The sequence below is a fragment of the Lepidochelys kempii genome, chromosome 7 (assembly GCF_965140285.1).
Source record: "Lepidochelys kempii isolate rLepKem1 chromosome 7, rLepKem1.hap1, whole genome shotgun sequence".
NCBI lineage: Eukaryota > Metazoa > Chordata > Testudines > Cheloniidae > Lepidochelys > Lepidochelys kempii.
Window position 1 is genome coordinate 6,148,120 of NC_136386.1, and position 18,890 is coordinate 6,167,009.

The 18,890-nt window shown below is 40.2% G+C and overlaps 1 protein-coding gene across 6 annotated transcripts in view; it reads right to left on the minus strand.

The window, feature by feature from the left end:
• ADAMTS9 (ADAM metallopeptidase with thrombospondin type 1 motif 9) overlaps window positions 1–18,890 on the minus strand; it is a 134,956-nt gene that overhangs the window by 25,403 nt on the left and 90,663 nt on the right. For all 6 annotated transcript variants that reach the window (XM_078853543.1, XM_078853542.1, XM_078853544.1 and 3 more), the window contains 2 exons: window positions 10,245–10,412; window positions 3,721–3,894 (listed from right to left, as the gene is read on the minus strand). In XM_078853543.1, coding sequence (XP_078709669.1) covers window positions 3,721–3,894; window positions 10,245–10,412 — 342 coding nt within the window. The remainder of the gene's footprint in view (window positions 1–3,720; window positions 3,895–10,244; window positions 10,413–18,890) is intronic.

The following is an 18,890-nucleotide window of genomic DNA, read 5'->3' on the forward strand; positions in this document are numbered from 1 at the left end:
TGGCAAGGAGGTGATTTCGCTTTAACCATACATCTGACAAAATGAAAACTACTTCAAGAGAAGCAGTGACAAATTCAAAATGGGCAACATCCGCAGCGGGTTTCAATTAGTGATTCTTCTTGGGCAAGGAGGGTTTTCTCTCCCCCCCTCTATCCCTAAAGCTTCCTTGGAATCCAATGTGTCACATGCTTGAGATCTCCAGAGTGCACACAGTCCGGTGGGGAGCCCTTTAAGAAACCAGTGTGAACATCCGCCTCCCACAAAAGTGGTGGGAAGAGGAGCGGGTCATTCTCTCCAGCTGCAAAAGTGAGAGAGAGGACGCCAGGTTGGAGAAGTTCCTTTAAGGGCTAATTATGTTGTTTGGTAAGTACTAAAACGGCATGCTGGTCGGTGAACTACTTTGCTTCCTGCTTGCATATTCATTAGCTGAATGGGTTTAATGTCCTCTGTAGAAGAAAATGTGTTGTTTGGGACAGCAGCTTAGCCTTTTGCAAATTTCTTTCATGCTAACGCACTTCTGTCTGAGGCAAACAGCTCATAGTCTATTCTGTTCTGCCTCTGTTCCTTACCTCCTCAGCCTTGTAACCGCAGGGCCAGATCTTCAGCAGCTGTAAATTGGTGTAGCTCCGTTCAAGTCAATGGACTTATGTCACTTTACACCAGCTACAGATCTGATCCCCAACGTTTCTAGTAGTCTTGGAATCGTTCCTCAGCTGCCCCCACATATGACTAGAACATCATTACAGCTCTCAAACATTAGGATTATGGCACAGCTCATGGAACAAAGTTGGTTAAATTTGCCTGTAACATAGTCCATAAGGCCGAGTACCACAGGGCTGTGAGGTATATACAATAATCCGTTATACTCTTGGCGGCAATGAATGAGTGTACTGTACTGTACTGAATCAAGGATGAGCTAGTAGCTAAGGAACAAATAAAAGGGCAGAATGGAGCTGCTGCTTTAACCTTGCATCTTCTTGCTGCAGATGAAATATTCCACAGCCTTTGCAGGACTGAAATGCTTTTCGTTTCGTCTGTGAATTTTTTTTTTCTTATTTCTTGTATATACCCACAGCACAATAATAAAGAAAATGGGAGTTTTTGAGCACACCAATATTCTGAGCAGGTGAATATAGTAAACGGGCAGCGCTAGATTGTCCTTTGCATTCTGAATAGAAGGGACCAGTTTCTCATTTAAACTGAGGACCCCCTCTGGCAGCGTAAACAGGCCTTAAAGAATTTATTCCTGCTTTAAGACCCTTTTGCATTGCAAAAGCACTGTAAAGGGGCCTTAGTGTGAATTAAAACCAGGCCCTAGATCACTTAATGATTATTCTGCTCTCCTTATGGGATGGAATCCACACCATTGCAGCCTTCATTACGAACCACAATGTACATAGACTCTGATCCTGCACCATTAAAGTCATTGGGAGCTTTGCCATTGATTTCAATAGGTCCTCAATGCGCCCCAAACCCTCACTGATATCAATAAGTGTTATGTGCCTGCAGCAGGAGGCAGAGCAAAAGGCACATTAAGCAGGTTGCCATTTGGACTGAAGAGGAGATTCATGAAAGGTCTGTTACACATGAGGATGCAAAGCAATTTCCTCACAAAAGCAGCAGAATACAACCCTGAACTTGAACCTCTCTGTGCTCAGAAATTTCTGTCAGCTGTTGCTTACTGTGAAATATCCAGCTCAAGGGTTCTCAAATGAGTAGGGGATGGCATTTAAAAAAAACCCATAATTAAATATTGACAAATTTTAAAGTTGTTTCCATTGTGCAGTGTTTGAAACAGCCCTGCAATTTTCATTTTGCTAGAAATCACCAAAAATGTCTCCAATAAATGAAACATTTCAAACAAGTCAGCAGGTTGTCAGATTTTTTTTCAAAAATACGATTTTTTGGACAATCCAGCTGAAAAATTTCAAACAGTCCTACGCTCACCCTTTTTCATCTCCTGGTCTATTGTGTAATACAGGGATTCTTTTGGGAGCCAGGCCTTTCCCCTCCCATTCACCATTATACTACTTTGGGGTAACTACAGCAGAAAAGTAATGTTAGCAAGTTATGTGTTTTAACTGTGTTAGAATGTAACGTAGCAGCTGGAAATAAGGGGGAAGGGCTAGTACCATGTGACCAGTCAATTACCAATTGATTATGCCTTGAGACATAGGCCATTTTAGAACAAAATTGGCTCTGTGTTCTCATTTCTAGCGTAACTTTTGTGAAGTGGGGTTTATAGACAACCATATTTATCTTCAGAAAATAATCTGGCATCATATTAAGCTTCCTACATTAATTGTCTTTGTGTCCTTCATTTTGGTTCATTAGAAGTCTAAATTCTGAATGCGGATGGCCTAAGAGGCATAAAAATCCTGCATTTAGATAATCAAATGGGCAACCTGAATATCCAAATGCAGGATTTAGACAGCTGAAAAGTGGAGCCTACATCTACTTGGAGGCTTTGGTAGACAGTAAGAATCCATAGCTTCCCTGCTGGCCTTGAACAGGCTTCTGGCTTCATCCTCGTTTGCCCTTGCTATATTCACGGGGTCCAGCAGGTATGTCATAATCTCTGTGATAACTATCATCATCCCACTTAGACACAGTTTAGTAGGTTTACCGCAAGTAACGCTGAAATTCTAACGATGCCTGATACCGTGTGTAACACCAACAAACCCTGGTCATCGGCGAGCCGGATAGAACCTGGGACCTCTGGAGCTTAGTGCATGAGCCTCTACTGCATCAGCTAAAAGCCATAAGCCTCTTAGCTAAGGCAGTAGAGCAGACTCATTAATCTCTCTCTAAGTGGTCTCGGTGGCACTCTATGGGACACAACACCACACCCAGGAGGGTATGGGTTACACGCGCACCAGTCACAGTAAGTGCAAGAACACAGTGCAAGAGATCTGAGTGCAGCTTGAACCTAGGTGTGTTTCAAATATGCTGGACTGGTGGAATAAGGAGGAGAAATCTCATGTTGGATGGGGAGAGTTATCACGTTGGGGGGGGTGGGGTGGAGGGAGTTTGGACAAGTATCCCAAAGGCACATAGATGATGATGTAGTGTGGGAGGTTACTTTTTAAATGCACAGCTTCCACAGCTTCCTACAGCTCTGCAAATAGCGAAATTTAGCTCAATCAAACGTACTTACCAAGTTACTACTCCTACATGTGTACGGATGGCAGACTCGCGCCCAAAGGCAGCTAGTAATGAATGGGAAAAGTGGGGCGGAATCGGGTGCTGCGTCAGCAAAATGTGAAAAATACTGGCTTCGTGCAGGTCCTACCAAAACATTCTGCAGCATGCAAATATAAACCTGTACTATGCATCTTCCTATGCTCCACTGCTTTCTTTGGAACTTTCTAAAAAACTGGCCCAGTCTGCATACATCACTATGTAATTTATGCCAGACTTTCTTTTCTTTTCTTTTTTTGGCAATCTAAAGTTTTAAATTTAAATGCATGCACATACATACAGACGCAAACACACAAATACACCCTCCGTCTGTCTCAAGGCAAGCTCCAACCCTGTTTAGTGTAAACCCTGGCCATCTGACAACAATCTTTTGAACAAGCCAGCCATCTCCTAAGTCTCTCTGTAGTTCACACTTCACAGAACGAGTAATGTGATCCTGGTAAACGTCAGGAAGAAGGTCTTACTTTGGTATGCTTTGAATACCGCTGAAGCTGCCTGCTACGGGCCCTTTCTACTTACAGTTTGCCATTCCTCCATTTCCCAGCTGTAACTGGGACATTCAGCAATGTGGCATTCCTGTTCAGAGACTGGTCTTGTGAATTGGTAACAGTCCGTCTCCCTGGCTGGTTTCTGAGTGCCCAGGTGGCAATATACATTTCTCTGCTGAACTCCTCGTCCACAGGACACAGAGCACTAAAGAGGGACAAAAAAGAAGTAAGTTGCAGCTTTCCTTATTTTCCTTGTGAAACTCTTTGTTGCTGTAGTGAACCTCTCTGATTTCAGATGAGGAAGGGAGCTCTGCTTTGAGTTCTGCAAACACATTTAACACTCGTCTGAGTGAGCAAGCCATAGCACCTAGACATTTAAAACTCTGATTCTTTTTGATGCAGAAAATTCTTCTCCATGTAAGAAAACATTTTACAGAGAATCTGAACACATAGGGTGAAGTCCTGGCTCCAGTGAAGTCAATGGGAGTTTTGCCATTAACCTCAGCGGAGTCTGGTTTTCACCTATAAGATTTATACTGCAAAAATCTCTCAGGATAGCAGCATTGTTAAAAAAAAAAATCACAAGATGCTAGAGTCAGCAGGAATTGTATGTTACTCCTTGCACACTCAGTTCAATAGTTTAAATAAATAAATCACACTTTCCAGAAACATCGTTCAGGAGACTGATCAGCCTGTAATGTAAAGGAAGCGCGAATTATATAGCATAAGAACTGAAGCAATGAAGATTTGTAGGTACTCGACTTCTGGAATTGCTTTTAATTTACATATTCACCATAGCAAATGACTACATACCGCATATCCCCACAAACAGAACTATTTTTGTAAATTAGTTGCTTTACTTTCACACGTTAGCTTCATTATGGCATGAGCACGTTTTTATCCACTTCTAGTCATATACTATAAGCCTGATTTTAATAATGAGCAAAATACATTGTTTCCGATTTTTGAATATTGATGTCTACAGCTCACTGTTTTCAATAGCTTAATTTTTTTCCCATACAAAAATACTTTCTGCTAACATCCCACAATATATGATGATGAACTGATACTTAACTTCACTGCTGTATGGATTCTTTATTGTTAGGTCCTAATATATAGTTTGTAAATGTGGGACAAGATTAGTAAAGATTAGACAGAAGTGTGTATAAGAGAAATGGTTGAAATGTAGATATTATGATTAATGTTTTGTTGAATTAAAAATTAGTAGAAAAGACCTAATTAATATATGAGCTACTGAGAAAACAAGTTTATAATACCACGAAAGTAAGCCTTATTATGTAATGGAATTAAACAATTTATAATGTGCAAGGAATCCTCTTCCAAAATTTTAAAAAGTATTCTTCTGTAATGCAGCATTTCCTTTAGTATCTGAACACATCATAAAGCAAAGGAGACCAAATTCCCCCCGCCCCGACTGTGAACATTCTCCTGGTTATAAATATTTATGAAAGGCTGGTTTGTGTAACTTGGAAAAGTAGCACAATGCAGTTAGATCCCTATGATTGGTGATGCAAATACATCCCATATGCTGTAGTGGTTCTATTGTGATTAATAACACGGTTTATCTTAAACATTCCACAAGAGAGAGTGAGCTGAATAGTGGAAACACAGTCGGAGAAACACATCCACCCGGATGCTTAGTACATTTTTAAATAACTTTTGCCCAAGTTTATCACCTACAAAACACACATTTGCAAGAATGTTGTGATATTGACAGAAGGGGTTAAAGTTGCAGCTCTGTCCTAGAAGGGGCTAATCATGCATTTGATACTGAATTGAACAGGAAATTGTTATACAACATAGTGAGCTAAAAAGGACAGTGATGTCTTATTTTAGTAATGGAATTTATTGTATGTAAAGCTGTAATAACTGTATTCCAGTTTACTGTATGTAAACCTATAACACTCCCAAGGACCAGACAGGGGCTTTTAAGCCGTGGACACCAGACCCCAGGAAAAGATTTTGGCTAATTTAGGGGCTCACCTGGAATGAAATCCTGGCTCAATTGAAGTCAAGAGGAAAAACTCCTGCTTAATTCAGTGGAGCCAGGATCTCACCCCATTTGTGAGCTTAAGTCAGGAAAAATCATTTGGCGAGGAATTTTTTCATCAACTTGAAGGGGGGCAGGATTTCGCTCCTGAGATCCCTGCTGTACTGTACATGTTTATCCAGAACACAGCCAAAAAACACGAGGCTCCAAAACTACCACTTTGGCTTAATTGATAACAGAGGAGTAACTACTGCCGCTGTTAGAACATGAATATTGGATGGACACAATTTTTCTTACAAATCAGAGCGGTGTCATCTATGAGGTTCTGAAAACAAGGAAGTTGCCAGTTTATGGCCAAGAATTCTTTCAAAAGCGTTACCACACCTAGCATCCGGATCCAAAGGTGACTGAAGTCAATAGGAGTCATTCCACTGATTTCAGTCTGCTTTGGATCAAGCCCCTAATCAGTATGCAGCCTTCTCACTCTCTGTTTATAACGTTTACATATTTGTCAGAGTACAGGTAGGATTTTACAGCTGGATTCCTAATAATAGAATTAGACACTATTATAAATGCCCATTTAGACAGAGACTGCCCTACAGTATATTTTTTAACAGTGATCACTGTTTTACTTTATCAAACCAATTGACTCACCTCTGTTGATCTGAGAAGAGCAACTCTGATTTACACCTCCTGGATATCTGGCCCTAAAAGCATAATAAACCTGATACTACAGTCCTCCCCCTGTTCATGTAAGGATCAGGGCGGACTGTTACTATACTCATATATTTATCATCTATGTGGGACAGAACAAACCTGCCACTTTTTTCACCATAGACACGATGTAGTTTAGCACAAATTCTCCACTGTCTACAGAGAAACACAACAGTAAAAATGGAACATATTAACTCATGTTACAAGTTTATCACCGAGAAAAATATAGGGCCAGGTTTCAACCTGAAATCTACCTAAATAGACAGACAATTTTCAGACTACAGAATAAGTATTGTTATTTTTACTGCTTAAAAGATAATGGTGCTGATTTACACTTAGGAGACATAAGCCATAGACATATCTGGCATAAGCTGTCATAGAATCATAGAATATCAGGGCTGGAAGGGACCTCAGGAGGTCATCTAGTCCAACCCCCTGCTCAAAGCAGGACCAATCCCCAATTTTTGGCCCAGATCCCTAAATGGCCCCCTCAAGGATTGAACTCACAACCCTGGGTTTAGCAGGCGAATGCTCAAACCACGGAGCTATCCCTCCCCCACGTCTCACGGCATTTTCTCAGTTAAAAACACAAGTCCATTCATTACTTGAAGAGACAAACCTTTTCATATGAATGCATAAATTAAAAAATGTTTTGCTCTAGGAAGGAGGATTTATAATTATCTAGAAAAGAATTGCCCAGAAATTAAATACAAGCCAGTCCAGATAATAGAAAACATACAGGACTGGAGTACTCTCTTGCACTTTGTGCTGGTTAGTATTCATTATTAATCATTCACGTACTGTTCCTAAAAGGAAAAGGAAACAGCCACGGGCACACACAACACAAACACAACACAACACACTGTGGGCGTGTGGTGACAAAGAAAATGTATGTGTATTTTAAAACTCTGTCTTACATCTCACACAGTCTATTGCTGGTTTACCCGCTACGGAAAGAGACAATTTCATGGTAATGTAGCACCGTTCTTATTTTTACAGTTGTTAAGATCTACGAAACAACTCAATGCTTCTTTGGTGGTATCCAAACTGTTCATAGCTAAGATTTCAAACAGCACATAGCCCATTTCACCCATGGTGTGGAAGGATCGCACCAGCTCTCTCCTCTCACTTTAACATGGAGTGGGAATGGTGCCCAGGCCTTGAACTGGCCTGCTACTAAATGTCACTCTCCTTGAAAAAGGCGTATATAGCTGGCTGTAGTTTTGCCCGTATTTGTATTAATTGAGGACCTTATCCTGCAGTTCTAAGTGAGGCCAAACTCCCCCTGGTTGTCAAACCCAGTGAAGCCAGTGAGCCATCTGCATATGCACTCCAGATACTTTCCTGCCACCGTGCCTGGGGCTGTATCCTGTATCTCTAAGGTCCTGCTCCAAAACCCATTGAAATCAACAACTGAACTGACCTCAGTAGGCACTGGATCCAGAGTGTGATTGTTAATTTCTTCTGTTTTAGAATCCAGACACATTAGAATTGTGTTAAGTGTTACAGAGCGCACAGCTTTACTTTTTGCTGTCTAGTTCAGAAATCAATTTCCTAACTCATTCTAACCATTCTAGTGACATCTTGGAGCCCAAATAGAGAGCTGATGTTTCAAAAACTCTGGCCCCGGGCTTCAGTTGGTGTAAATCATTACAGCTGCACAGGCATCAATGAAGCTACACTGATTTACACCAGTGTGGGATCTGGCCAAGCTGACTTCAGTTGACCAGTTATGCTTTTATTTGTTATTTAGCAGGCTTCAGGATTTATCATACAGAGAAAGCATTTTAATCGCTGTTGTTCAGCAGTTTATAAACAAATCACGTGTATACTTCCAAAAGTATTTAGCATAAAAGGCACTTCTAGAAGTGTGGCATGCATGCCACTATGGCATGACATTATTCAAGACTTCTACCTGTTCCAGTTTTATTACATCAAACGTAGACAAACTCCTCCAATTTACTACTTGATGACTGGCTCTGTGTTACACACAGAATATAAGGAAACAGTATCATAAGGTTGTTATTTTTAAATGATCTATTTTGCTGTTATAGGATGCATTTTCATCTTTGCTTTCATAGCTAATTTTTAGGGCCAGATCCTCAGCTGGTCACACTGGCAATGCTCTCTAGTATATAAAGAATACAAATATTCTTTAATTGCCTCGTCATAACAGATTACTTTAGGCCATAAATCACCTCATAGTCTCATTAAGCTGAGCTTCTTTCTCAAATTGTATGAAACTGAATCCTATCATGCAGTAGAATGTTTTGAATTTTAAAACATTTATCTTTATCAATTAAAATTAGCATGTTTTTAAGCAATCAACCGACCATTGTGTTGGTATGTTGACTTTTATTAGCTGCAAAAATTGCTTTCAGGAGCAGTCACTTTAAATAAAGTGCAGATCTGATATGATGAGACATTTTAATGGTCATGTGAGTCTTTATTCTTGTAGGTTCTTGGACAAAATTAAGGCCACAGTACCGCAAACAATAAGGCACTTTGCTTAACTTTAAATCTGGGAGGAGACCCATTGAGTTCAATAGGGCTGCTCAGATGCTTAACATTAACTACTTGTGTATTTTTTTTGGAGGATCAGGGCCTAAACAACTAAACGTGGATGATGAATATATGATTACCCTATTCTTCAAGAAAGAAATACAAATATTGTACAGCACATATTCTATTTATTCTAAGAGGAGAATAAAAAATCCAAGTCTGAAAATAATGATGGATTTAATGCTTTTTAAATTTAATATTTGACATTTGATGAACACATCTGTACATGCATCTGTGTAGACAAATATTAATATTAGTACATACATTTTTATGTTTTATCTTTTAGGAAAGGATGCATATAGCAAGAATCTTAGGGTTTCATATAGAAAGCAAAGAAAGATTGTGAATGTCCAAGTTAAAAATGTCCCAAGTTAAAAATTCATTTACTTATGGATCTTCAATAATTTGACTGATTAGCACATCATTCAGGTCCATGTGAAATGGAGATTCAGAGGTAAATATAAATCTGATGAAATAGGTTAAAGGTGCAATTTGGTGTGATGGAAAATATTAAATTTTAGTTTCAAAAACCAAACTCCACTCTCAGTGTTAGAGAGAAAAGGATGAGAAAAGCAAACTGATATTTTTCATGCCTGAAATATTTCTCAAGAGTTTAATATGGGGAAAGCAATGTAACTAAAGAACCAAAATGTCTGAAAGTTATGCTCTCAGCAAACAGCATCCTTGAAAAATCCAGACTTTCCTACTTTCCTCCAGCCTATGCACGAAGCACCTGATTTTGTAATGACACAGAGGTAGACTGCTTTTGTTCCCGTGTAATGCATTTGGAAAAACACAAAACTGAGTGAAAAGTACGTTTTAAAATTAATAGCTCCTATATATTTTCTCAACTTGAATAGGAAAATGATTAACAAAAAATCATTTAAATTTCATACGCCTCCAAATTAATCACAATTGCACTCAGGATCCAAAGTATTGCAATAATAAAGAAGAAGAAAGAGGAGAAGAGAGTCTGGTTACTCATACACAGCAATGCCTTTTCTAGCAGCAGTTGAAGAAATTTACAACGGGTGCTTCTTTGTTAGCAGTTGACCACCCCCTTTTGTATCTAAAACAGTGCTAGGACTTCAGCTGATGTCGACAGTGCAGCTCCAGAGGCTTATCTGGAGCAATGCCGAGCTACCCGAGCTGAGCACGTCACCCAGAACATTTATACTTTTATTGCAAAAGGATTGAAATGACGGTTGCAAACAATGCAACAGATAAGGACTACCTAATGGTGCAAGAGGTAAAATGTTGCAGCTCACCTGTCCCCAGTCTCCTGTTTTCCACTTCGGACATCTGCCCCCTCTGCACTTCCTTTGCACGTTTGGTTTAGCAAGGTGCTTGCAATAATCATTCTCTAAGCGGTTTCCTTCCTTTGACAGGCAGTACACATTTCGGTGTTTATGTCCCCGTCCACAAGAAGCAGAACACTGGAAATGGAAAGCAAGGAGACAGTTTTAATGCAGTTAGGGCTACATTATTACATACATCCAATAACTAAATAGGGTATTTATTCTCAATGTAACAGGCCAAAAATTATGCCCTCCGTCTCATGATGGTAGCCATTAATAATGAGGGGTCGTAACAGAGGACAGAATTTAGCCCATGAGAAATGTCCTCATTTGTATCATGTATTGCATCTTATTCTTGCTTGTAAAAGCCTTTCTAAGCAGAAAATACCAACAACAACTTAAAGGAATGGGATAGAAAGTGGCATTCAGCAGGCTAGATTCTTGGCTGATATAAGTCAGCATGACTCCAGTGACTTCAAAGGACCAAAGTCAATTTTCAGCAGCCGAGAATCTGGCCTTTAGAGTGGTACATTCTACCACTAAAAAAATTAAAGGGACAGAGTCCCTTTTGGGTAGCCATTGACTCATGTGCCAAGCGAGAGTAAAAGGCGGAGAAATCAGAAGAGCAACATATTACGCCCACTTTGCACACATTAAAATGACTCCACAAGGAGCGAGGCAGTGGAGAAACAAATCCATAACCTTCTGAATGCCACGTTTCTAAAGCTATGTTTGTTTTAATGTTGTACTAAACAGTGTAGACGGATTTTTTTTTTATTAAATAAATACTGAAATCAGGACAAGCTCCCACTTCAGATGTATACAGTTTGAAACTGACTCAGAAGAAGCCGAGAAGACAGAACATAAAGAATCAAAGCAAAAAGCAAATCAGCAGGTAGGTGAGCTGTGCGCTTTGTAGTGAAGCAACTAATTTCAACCTCTCTCTGCAGGTTCATTGAACTTTTTCAGATGTGACCACTTCTGGCATGCCAACCCTAAGCAACTTCGCTTTGATTTCAGATTAGTCTCCTCCAAAAGATTTAGGACTCAAAAGAGGTCTGGAATCACGACAAAAATTTAATATGACAGTTTCTTGTAGAACAAACCTCCTACTCAGCATGATGCACTGAGAGATTCAATTTCAATTTCTTCATTACACGTTAGGCAAGTCATTGCATGTTATATCACAAACATACGGATTTAGTCCTTCAATGCAAACACAGAGTTTCTGCAATCTCTCAATATAACCGTTCTCCTGTTTTCGTTTTAGAACGGAATGAATGCAGGAAGATGGAGATAAATAATGTCAAATAGACCTTAGGATTCTTCCTTCCTTTTGATGACTCTTATCAGTGCTTTTACTAAGAAATAAACCAAGCCAAAAGTTTCCCCTCACCCGCAGTTGGTAAATAAAAACACAAGGATTGTACATGTAGGAGCTTGGAGGTTACATTAGGTCTAGAAATTGGCCAGAGCCAACCCCATCTATTATTATTTTAATTACAGCAGTAGGGCTCAATTGTGTAGGACACTGTGCTGACTTGCCATCAGAGAGAGTTCCTGCTCTGAAAGGCTTACAAACTAAATACACCAGACAAAAGTGGGGAGCAGGGGAGACAGCACATAAGCAAAAAGTAAAAACCAAGACAAGGAGATATTTTAGGTCCCGAATCAGGAAAGCCCTTAAGCACATGTTTAAGTGCTGCCCTGGATAGGGATTGTTCCCTGAAGCAGAGCCTAAATGACTTGCCAAAAGACACACAGGAGCTAGGAACTGGCCATATTGGGTCAGTCCAATGGTCCGTCTAGCCCAATATCCTGTCTCCTGACAGTGGCCAATGCCAGATGCTTCAGAAGGAATGAACAGAACAGAGCCAAGTGATCCATCTCCCATCATCCACTCCCAGCTTCAGGCAGTTAGAGGCTTAGGGACACCCAGAGCGTGGGGTTGCATTCCTGATCAACTTGGCTAATAGCCATCAATGGACCTAACCTCCATGAACTTATCTAATTCTTAACCAGTAGATCATGCAGATGCAGAGTATGGGGAAGTCCAGAACCAAACCACGTGCCTGGCCCCAGTCACTGTAACGTGTTATGTCAAAACCCTGAAGCTAAACACCCTGGTTTTGAAGGAGTTGAGATCCATATTTGAACTTTGTGTCTCAGGCGCCGCCCATTACTTTGTAAATTATTTGTTAGGATGGCCAGCTGGCTGTTCACTTCTTATTCCTTATGTCTGATCTATAGTTCCTTTCGTCTCAAAGGATCCCAAACTGCTGTGCAATCCATGGAGCGGATTTTTGAAATACTCACACACATTATGTAGTAGTTACCGATGCTCATCTCATTGACTTCAGCTGAGTGTTACTCAACACGTGAAAAATTGCAGAAACTGGTACTCCCCTTGAAATCAAATGGACAGTGCACAGCAGATTTGAAATGGGGGAATGGAAAATTTGGCCAAAGTTATTAGCTTTAATCCTTACTCATAGAAAAGGAGCCATGGGATATTTATTGTTAACACAGAGCAGATGTCCAGCACCTTGGTATTTAGCATCTCCCCTAGAAGACACCCTCCCACCACCTCTATATCAAAAATGGCATGGTGAACAACCTCCCTTGGAAAGCTAAATAACGAAGTAACCCAAATAACTGGGAACTGAACCTACGAGGTCAGGTATTCAAATGTTCATGTATTTGAGCAATCGGAGTGGGAGGAAGCCCTTGTGCGTGACTGGGAAAGGGGGAGCCAAGCACCATGTCTACTGTAAAGTTATACAGTCTACTATGGACCCCCAAAGAGCAGAGAAGATGAACCAGCATAGGATGTAGTGGTGCCTACACAGTGACCATAGTTAGGCTACCTCATCCCACCCCTAGCACCTCAGCCATGCTTTGCTACAGCGGAGGGATCTGAGTAGGCTGAACTTTCCTGTGGATGAGTCAATCCACTGTGCCACCCAGGAGAAAACCACATGTATTTTCAGTTAGGGGAGGGCCCTTAAATTTTCTTAAGAGTTTTGTGGAAGTGTATTGTGGTTTCCAGGTGGCCAAAAAATAGCTCAGCCTCACATTTAAAAAACGGAGAGAAAACACAGCTCCTTCCTCCAACACAGGGATGGCTTAAAATTATGGAAATTCACAATTTTGACAAAATTTCAGACGTCAGCAGAAAAAAAAAAAATAAGGTCAGAATTTTTTCCAAAATTTTGTCTTGCTTTTTTGCCAGAGCTGGTTAAAAAAATCCCATGGTGTTTTTTTCATTGGAAACTCAGTGGTTTTTGTGAAAAATGTTCAAACAGCTTAACTCCAAAGCAAATGTAATTAAAAAATAAATCATGTCTGGGCAGCAAAGATTAAGAACAGTCTCAAATATTGTTACAACCAAATACCGTCTAACATTTTCATTTGGTTACAGTCTTTGGACTAAATCCTGCCATTGATTATTTAATACAAATTTCCACTATCTTCATTACACATTCTGCATCTGGAATGGTGGCAGACATGGCTCTTAAACATAACAGTGAAAAATCAAATAAATCCCTAGACTTGATTAGTACTTTTCCCCAGTCAACGGAGAGATGTACATCTTTAATCTATATATTTTCCTCCCATTTATTACATAGAGACACTAATAACAATGCTCATGCATAGCACCTTTCTAGGGAGCTGAAAGTATTTGACAAATATTCTGTCTTACAAGAACTGTGGTACTGCTAGGAACGGTGCCAGTGGTAAGTATTTTTATCCTCATTTTACAGATTGAGGTACAGAGAGATTCAGGGTCCAATCCTGTGAGATGCTGAGTGCTCTCATAGTAGGTCAACACCTTACAGGATGAAATCCCACGTCAGTTGGGGTCACATATGCAATTCATTCACAGTACCAGGAAGAATATCCAGAAAATGTGACTCTGAGACCTATGCTGTACATGGGGAAAGAGTTAGAATCATAGGACTGGAAGGGACCTTGGAAGGTCATCTAGTCCAGTCCCCTGAACTCATGGCAGGACTAAGTATTATCTAGACCACTCCTGATAGGTGTTTGTCTATCCTGCTCTTAAAAATCCCCAATGATGGAGCGTCTACAACCTCCCTGGGCAATTTATTCCAGTGCTTCACCACCCTGACAGTTAGGAAGTTTCCAACCTAAACCTCCTTTGCTGCAATTTCTCTGTCTGTAGCACAATAGTTCAGTCTCCTGCGGGCTGTAATACTTTGGTCTCATTTTGGTTATTGGGTTTAGTGCATGGGTGGCTTGTGATATACGTGATATGATCTGATGGCCCCTTCTGGCCTTAAACTTGATGTCGCTAGGCGAGTTTCACACACATTTACATGCACATAGTTGCATTCTGACCTTAAAGTCTATGAGTCTATGTACATTTAACTAATTTTGCTAATGCTTGAATATAGTTGCGATATTCTCAAGATGATGTTGTCTGGTACCCAACATTCTTCTGTTCTCCCTTTCAAGAACATAAGACAGCGGTGCATAAACATTTTTCTGTCTCAGCCGTATTTGCTTTCATTGTAAACTCTTTTACTCTTAAAGGAATGATAGTAGGATGAACAATCAAACGCAACTAAGACTCTGAGGACTGAAAATCCCTTTGCCAAGAGCACACATTGTGATGTTTTAAAAATTCTTTTCAGGTATTTCCAGTGTTATTGGGGGGCACTATTTTTAAGCATACGTGACGCAGAAAAAAAAGGCTTAAGGATGTGCTTCACTTCTACTGTATGTGATTTATGGAAGTGTGGTGCACCCTGACTCATCTTTTCTTTCTAACACTGGAAGAACTTTGCACGTCATTAACAGAATTTAGAATTCTTTTATAGCTGGAAACAACACGGTCTGCTTACAATTTATGTCAGTAACAGCTCCATGGTGAGGTAAGCTTTGACCTTGCCTTCTTTAAAGCCTGTGAAGTGTACAGATGAAAACACTTCCTCTTTTCTTGGTTTTGTTTGTAGAAAGTACTTCAAAGTAATGGGGAAAGGGAGGAATTGAGACTTTCTTTTTATAGGATAACAGCCTAATCCAAAGCTCATTTAAGTCAATAAAGAGATTGCTACTAACCAAAATTGCCTTTGGATCTGGCCCTAAATCTGTAGCAGAGGTATTGGTCTTTTGCTAATTGGGTTTCTGGACTTAGGGGTTGTACTCTCAGACATGCTCAGTTAGTCTAACTCTGTTCCCACTGAAGTGCTTTTGAAAATTCTACCCTAACACCTTACAAACCAGGCAGAATGCCTGGCATAACAAAGGAAACAACAACAAAATCCAACAGGGATCTTGCAGTCTAGACACATGCAAAACTTCCATTAGCTATGGCTGGGATTAAGAGAGTAGAAAGACTCTAGGAAGTTGATACCATGGGGTTTTTCCATGCACTTTGGAGCTCACATTAGATGGGGAATTCCCGTTTGTCTGAGAGAAAGAATAGCCCAGAAAGTCAATCTGAGCTACTGCAATTAGTCTGCATAGGCAACTGCCACTGATATTAGACACTGACTGAGGACTGCAGAAGGCCCTACAAGCCAAACTGGGCTCTAGGTTGCACCAGCATAAAATGGAGTCACTCCCTTGAAGTAGCGGGCACTCAGCACCTGACGAGGTTGGGCCCTTTGGTAGCTATATGAAAGTTTTAGACGTATATGGACAGAGAACTTAGAAGTTCAAGTGAAACTTTTCTTGGGTCTTTTAGAACTGCCCCAAACCTTTACTCCCTACCACCCTCCAAAGCCCCATGCGGCAAAGATCCTCCGTCTCGCACCTACATGCTCTAGCCTGAGCTAGAGAGGTGCTTCAGAATAGCAACAAAGTCCCAATCCGCTCCCAACAGGCTTAATGCACTGCCAGCTAGGGAATGTAACTTGGATCTTATCAGCACAAACTGATGAAAGTGTGGTGTTATCTGGCAAAGCATGCCGTAGGCTGATTTCTAGTCAATTTCATTTTTGTTAGCTGTCAGTTTCAGGCTTCTGCTTCTCATACTTAAGCAGGTTGCTGCAATGCTGCGGTTGAGAAAATAAATGTAGAAAACTGTTATTACTTTAAAAATAAACTGTGTCCACTACACTAAGGGTACAGTGAAACACTTCTATTGTTTATTGTTATCATTATTCTTTAACATGTGCACAGCATTATAATCACGCCTTCTGCTTTACACAGAGAATAAACAATCTTTTCCCAGAAAAACTTAGAATCAATGTCCTGGTTGCATAGTTTTAATTTACTTATATTTTTTGTGTGATTAATTAGAGGAAGGCACCTAGAGTCTTGGAAAGGTGTCTATTTAAAAATAACAAACCTAAAATGTACTACTTAAATTAAATAAATATCCTTATTAGTTGTTCCCGCCAAGGTCAGTGAAGCTGCAACTCCGAATGTGAAGCAAAACATTTCCTGAGATGCAATGTTCTGTTCCATTGTCCAGGTGCTGGCATTTTCATTTTCACAGAAATTTGCTTTCTATTTCAAACTTCAAGAATTATGAAGATTATTTTATTGTTACCAAGTATGTGTGAATTGCATCAGCTTATTCCTCACTGCATTTCCTATGTATAAAATTTGGAAGATAAGATGCCACCTTCTTCATTAAGGCTCTTACAAAATGGAAAGTCTGCAATAGATTCCAAGATTTCTGACTGGCTTAGTGCCTGAAAAGAACGGAATATATACCCACAAAGACCACTTAGGTTATAAAAGATTTACACAAATTATGATCAGTTAGGACCAACCTCTGCAACTGGATACATGTGAATGATACCAGCACAAGAACTGACCCTTATAATGTGCGTACTTTACGCTATCTGTATTTTGAAAATGGACAACTGGCTGTAACTACAGGGCAGAACTGCTAACTCCCACCAAGAATATGGTTAATTCTTCAGAGTAACAAAATTGTATAGAGTGCTGTCAAGGCCGTTTTTACAGATACTGTGCAGCAGCCTTACAATTTGGGAAGTATTAAATGCAAGCTGCAACAAAAAGGCTTCCTAAAGATAATTATAATCAGTTACTTGAAGAAGGGAGGGAAAAATCACGCTAAACACATTTTTATCAGATTTTGCAATGGGCAACTTTTCAAAGGCAATTAAAACCCATTCCTGAAGGTTTACATTTCCACACTTTTAGGATCATACTAAAAGTAAACACTCATTCATCCTATCCAAAAAGCTTAGCTGAAACAAATGATAGATGAAACAAAAAAGAAAAAATAAGGAGGTTAACGTTTCCCCTTCATACAACTTAGTCTCATTTTACATTAGACACTAAGCTATTGAAATTCAGTGGGTCTCCTTAAATGCAGCTGTAACCAGATCATGGCAATCAAGTAGCTACTGCACTTCACTTCTGCATTGGTGCACGCAGACAGATCCACTCACAGGTACTGCGGGTGCTCTGCAAATGTGGCCCTGTGAAGCACACCGCGCCATTCCCATTTTCAGCATGGTACGGGAAGATATGTTAAGACTTATGCATATACATCAGCAAGATTAGCATGGATAAATTCTGGCCAGCTGGCTGTTTATTGGGCTACATGGATTTTAAAAAAACATATTGAAGTCTTTACATGGCTTTCAGCAACACGGAAACATCCTCCAAAAGCGGCAGCTGGACAAGGACTTGCTCATTTCATAGGCCCTGATTCAGCAAGACATGTAAGCGCCTGCCTAACTTTAAATACATGAGTATTCCTATTGACATCAGTGGGTCTAGTCCCCTGCTTAATTAGGGCCCTCGTTTTCATACAGAACGACTTCGCCACATTTGTGGAACTCATGGTGCAATGCTACTCGTGCATCTCTACTGGTCCATCTCTGGGAACAGGCCAAAAGCCACGTCAGCTATTTACAAGTAAAATGGGGAGAGTGATCTTTATACTGAAGAGACAGAGCTACTGAAGCAGGGCAAACAAAAATCACTCCATGGCACCAGAGTCCACCAAATCCTCCCCCAGCTAGGGTGACCAGATGTCCCGATTTTATAGGGACAGTCCTGATTTTGGGGGCTTTTTCTTATATAGGCACCTATTATCCCCCACCCTGTCCTGATTTTTTACACTTGCTGTCTGGTCACCCTACTCCCAGCGATATGCACGGTAATACTTTCCTTTCCACAGACACTGTAAGAGAAAGGAGGGAAGTGGAAAGTAAATGGACACTGGGATTTTTTTTTTTAATTGGATAAAATTAATATATTTGTGAAAGAAAATGCACATGCCTGCTACAGAAGAACAAATTTTTTAAAACTAATAGTTTGTAGACATGTGCTAGAGAACACTTTGGACGAAATTCTACCTCCACTGAAGTCACTGGGTTTCCTTGTTGGTGAACCGGGCAGAACTTACCTTTGTTTCCATAAGGAAAGTTACCGTCACGGACACAATAGTGTTGTATCATGTTTGGGTTTTCGGCCACATGAAAGGTGGTTTTACAATGGATTATTTGGCTTCTTTGGACTTCTGCCATCCAATCTATGGGTCAGAAGTATGATCAGTAGAGCAGGTTGACATTTTCTGGCATTTGAATTTTTGAATCAGTTTTTAATTTCAATGACAAAACCATGGCCAAAAAAGGGATGGGATTTTCACAATTTCCCCTC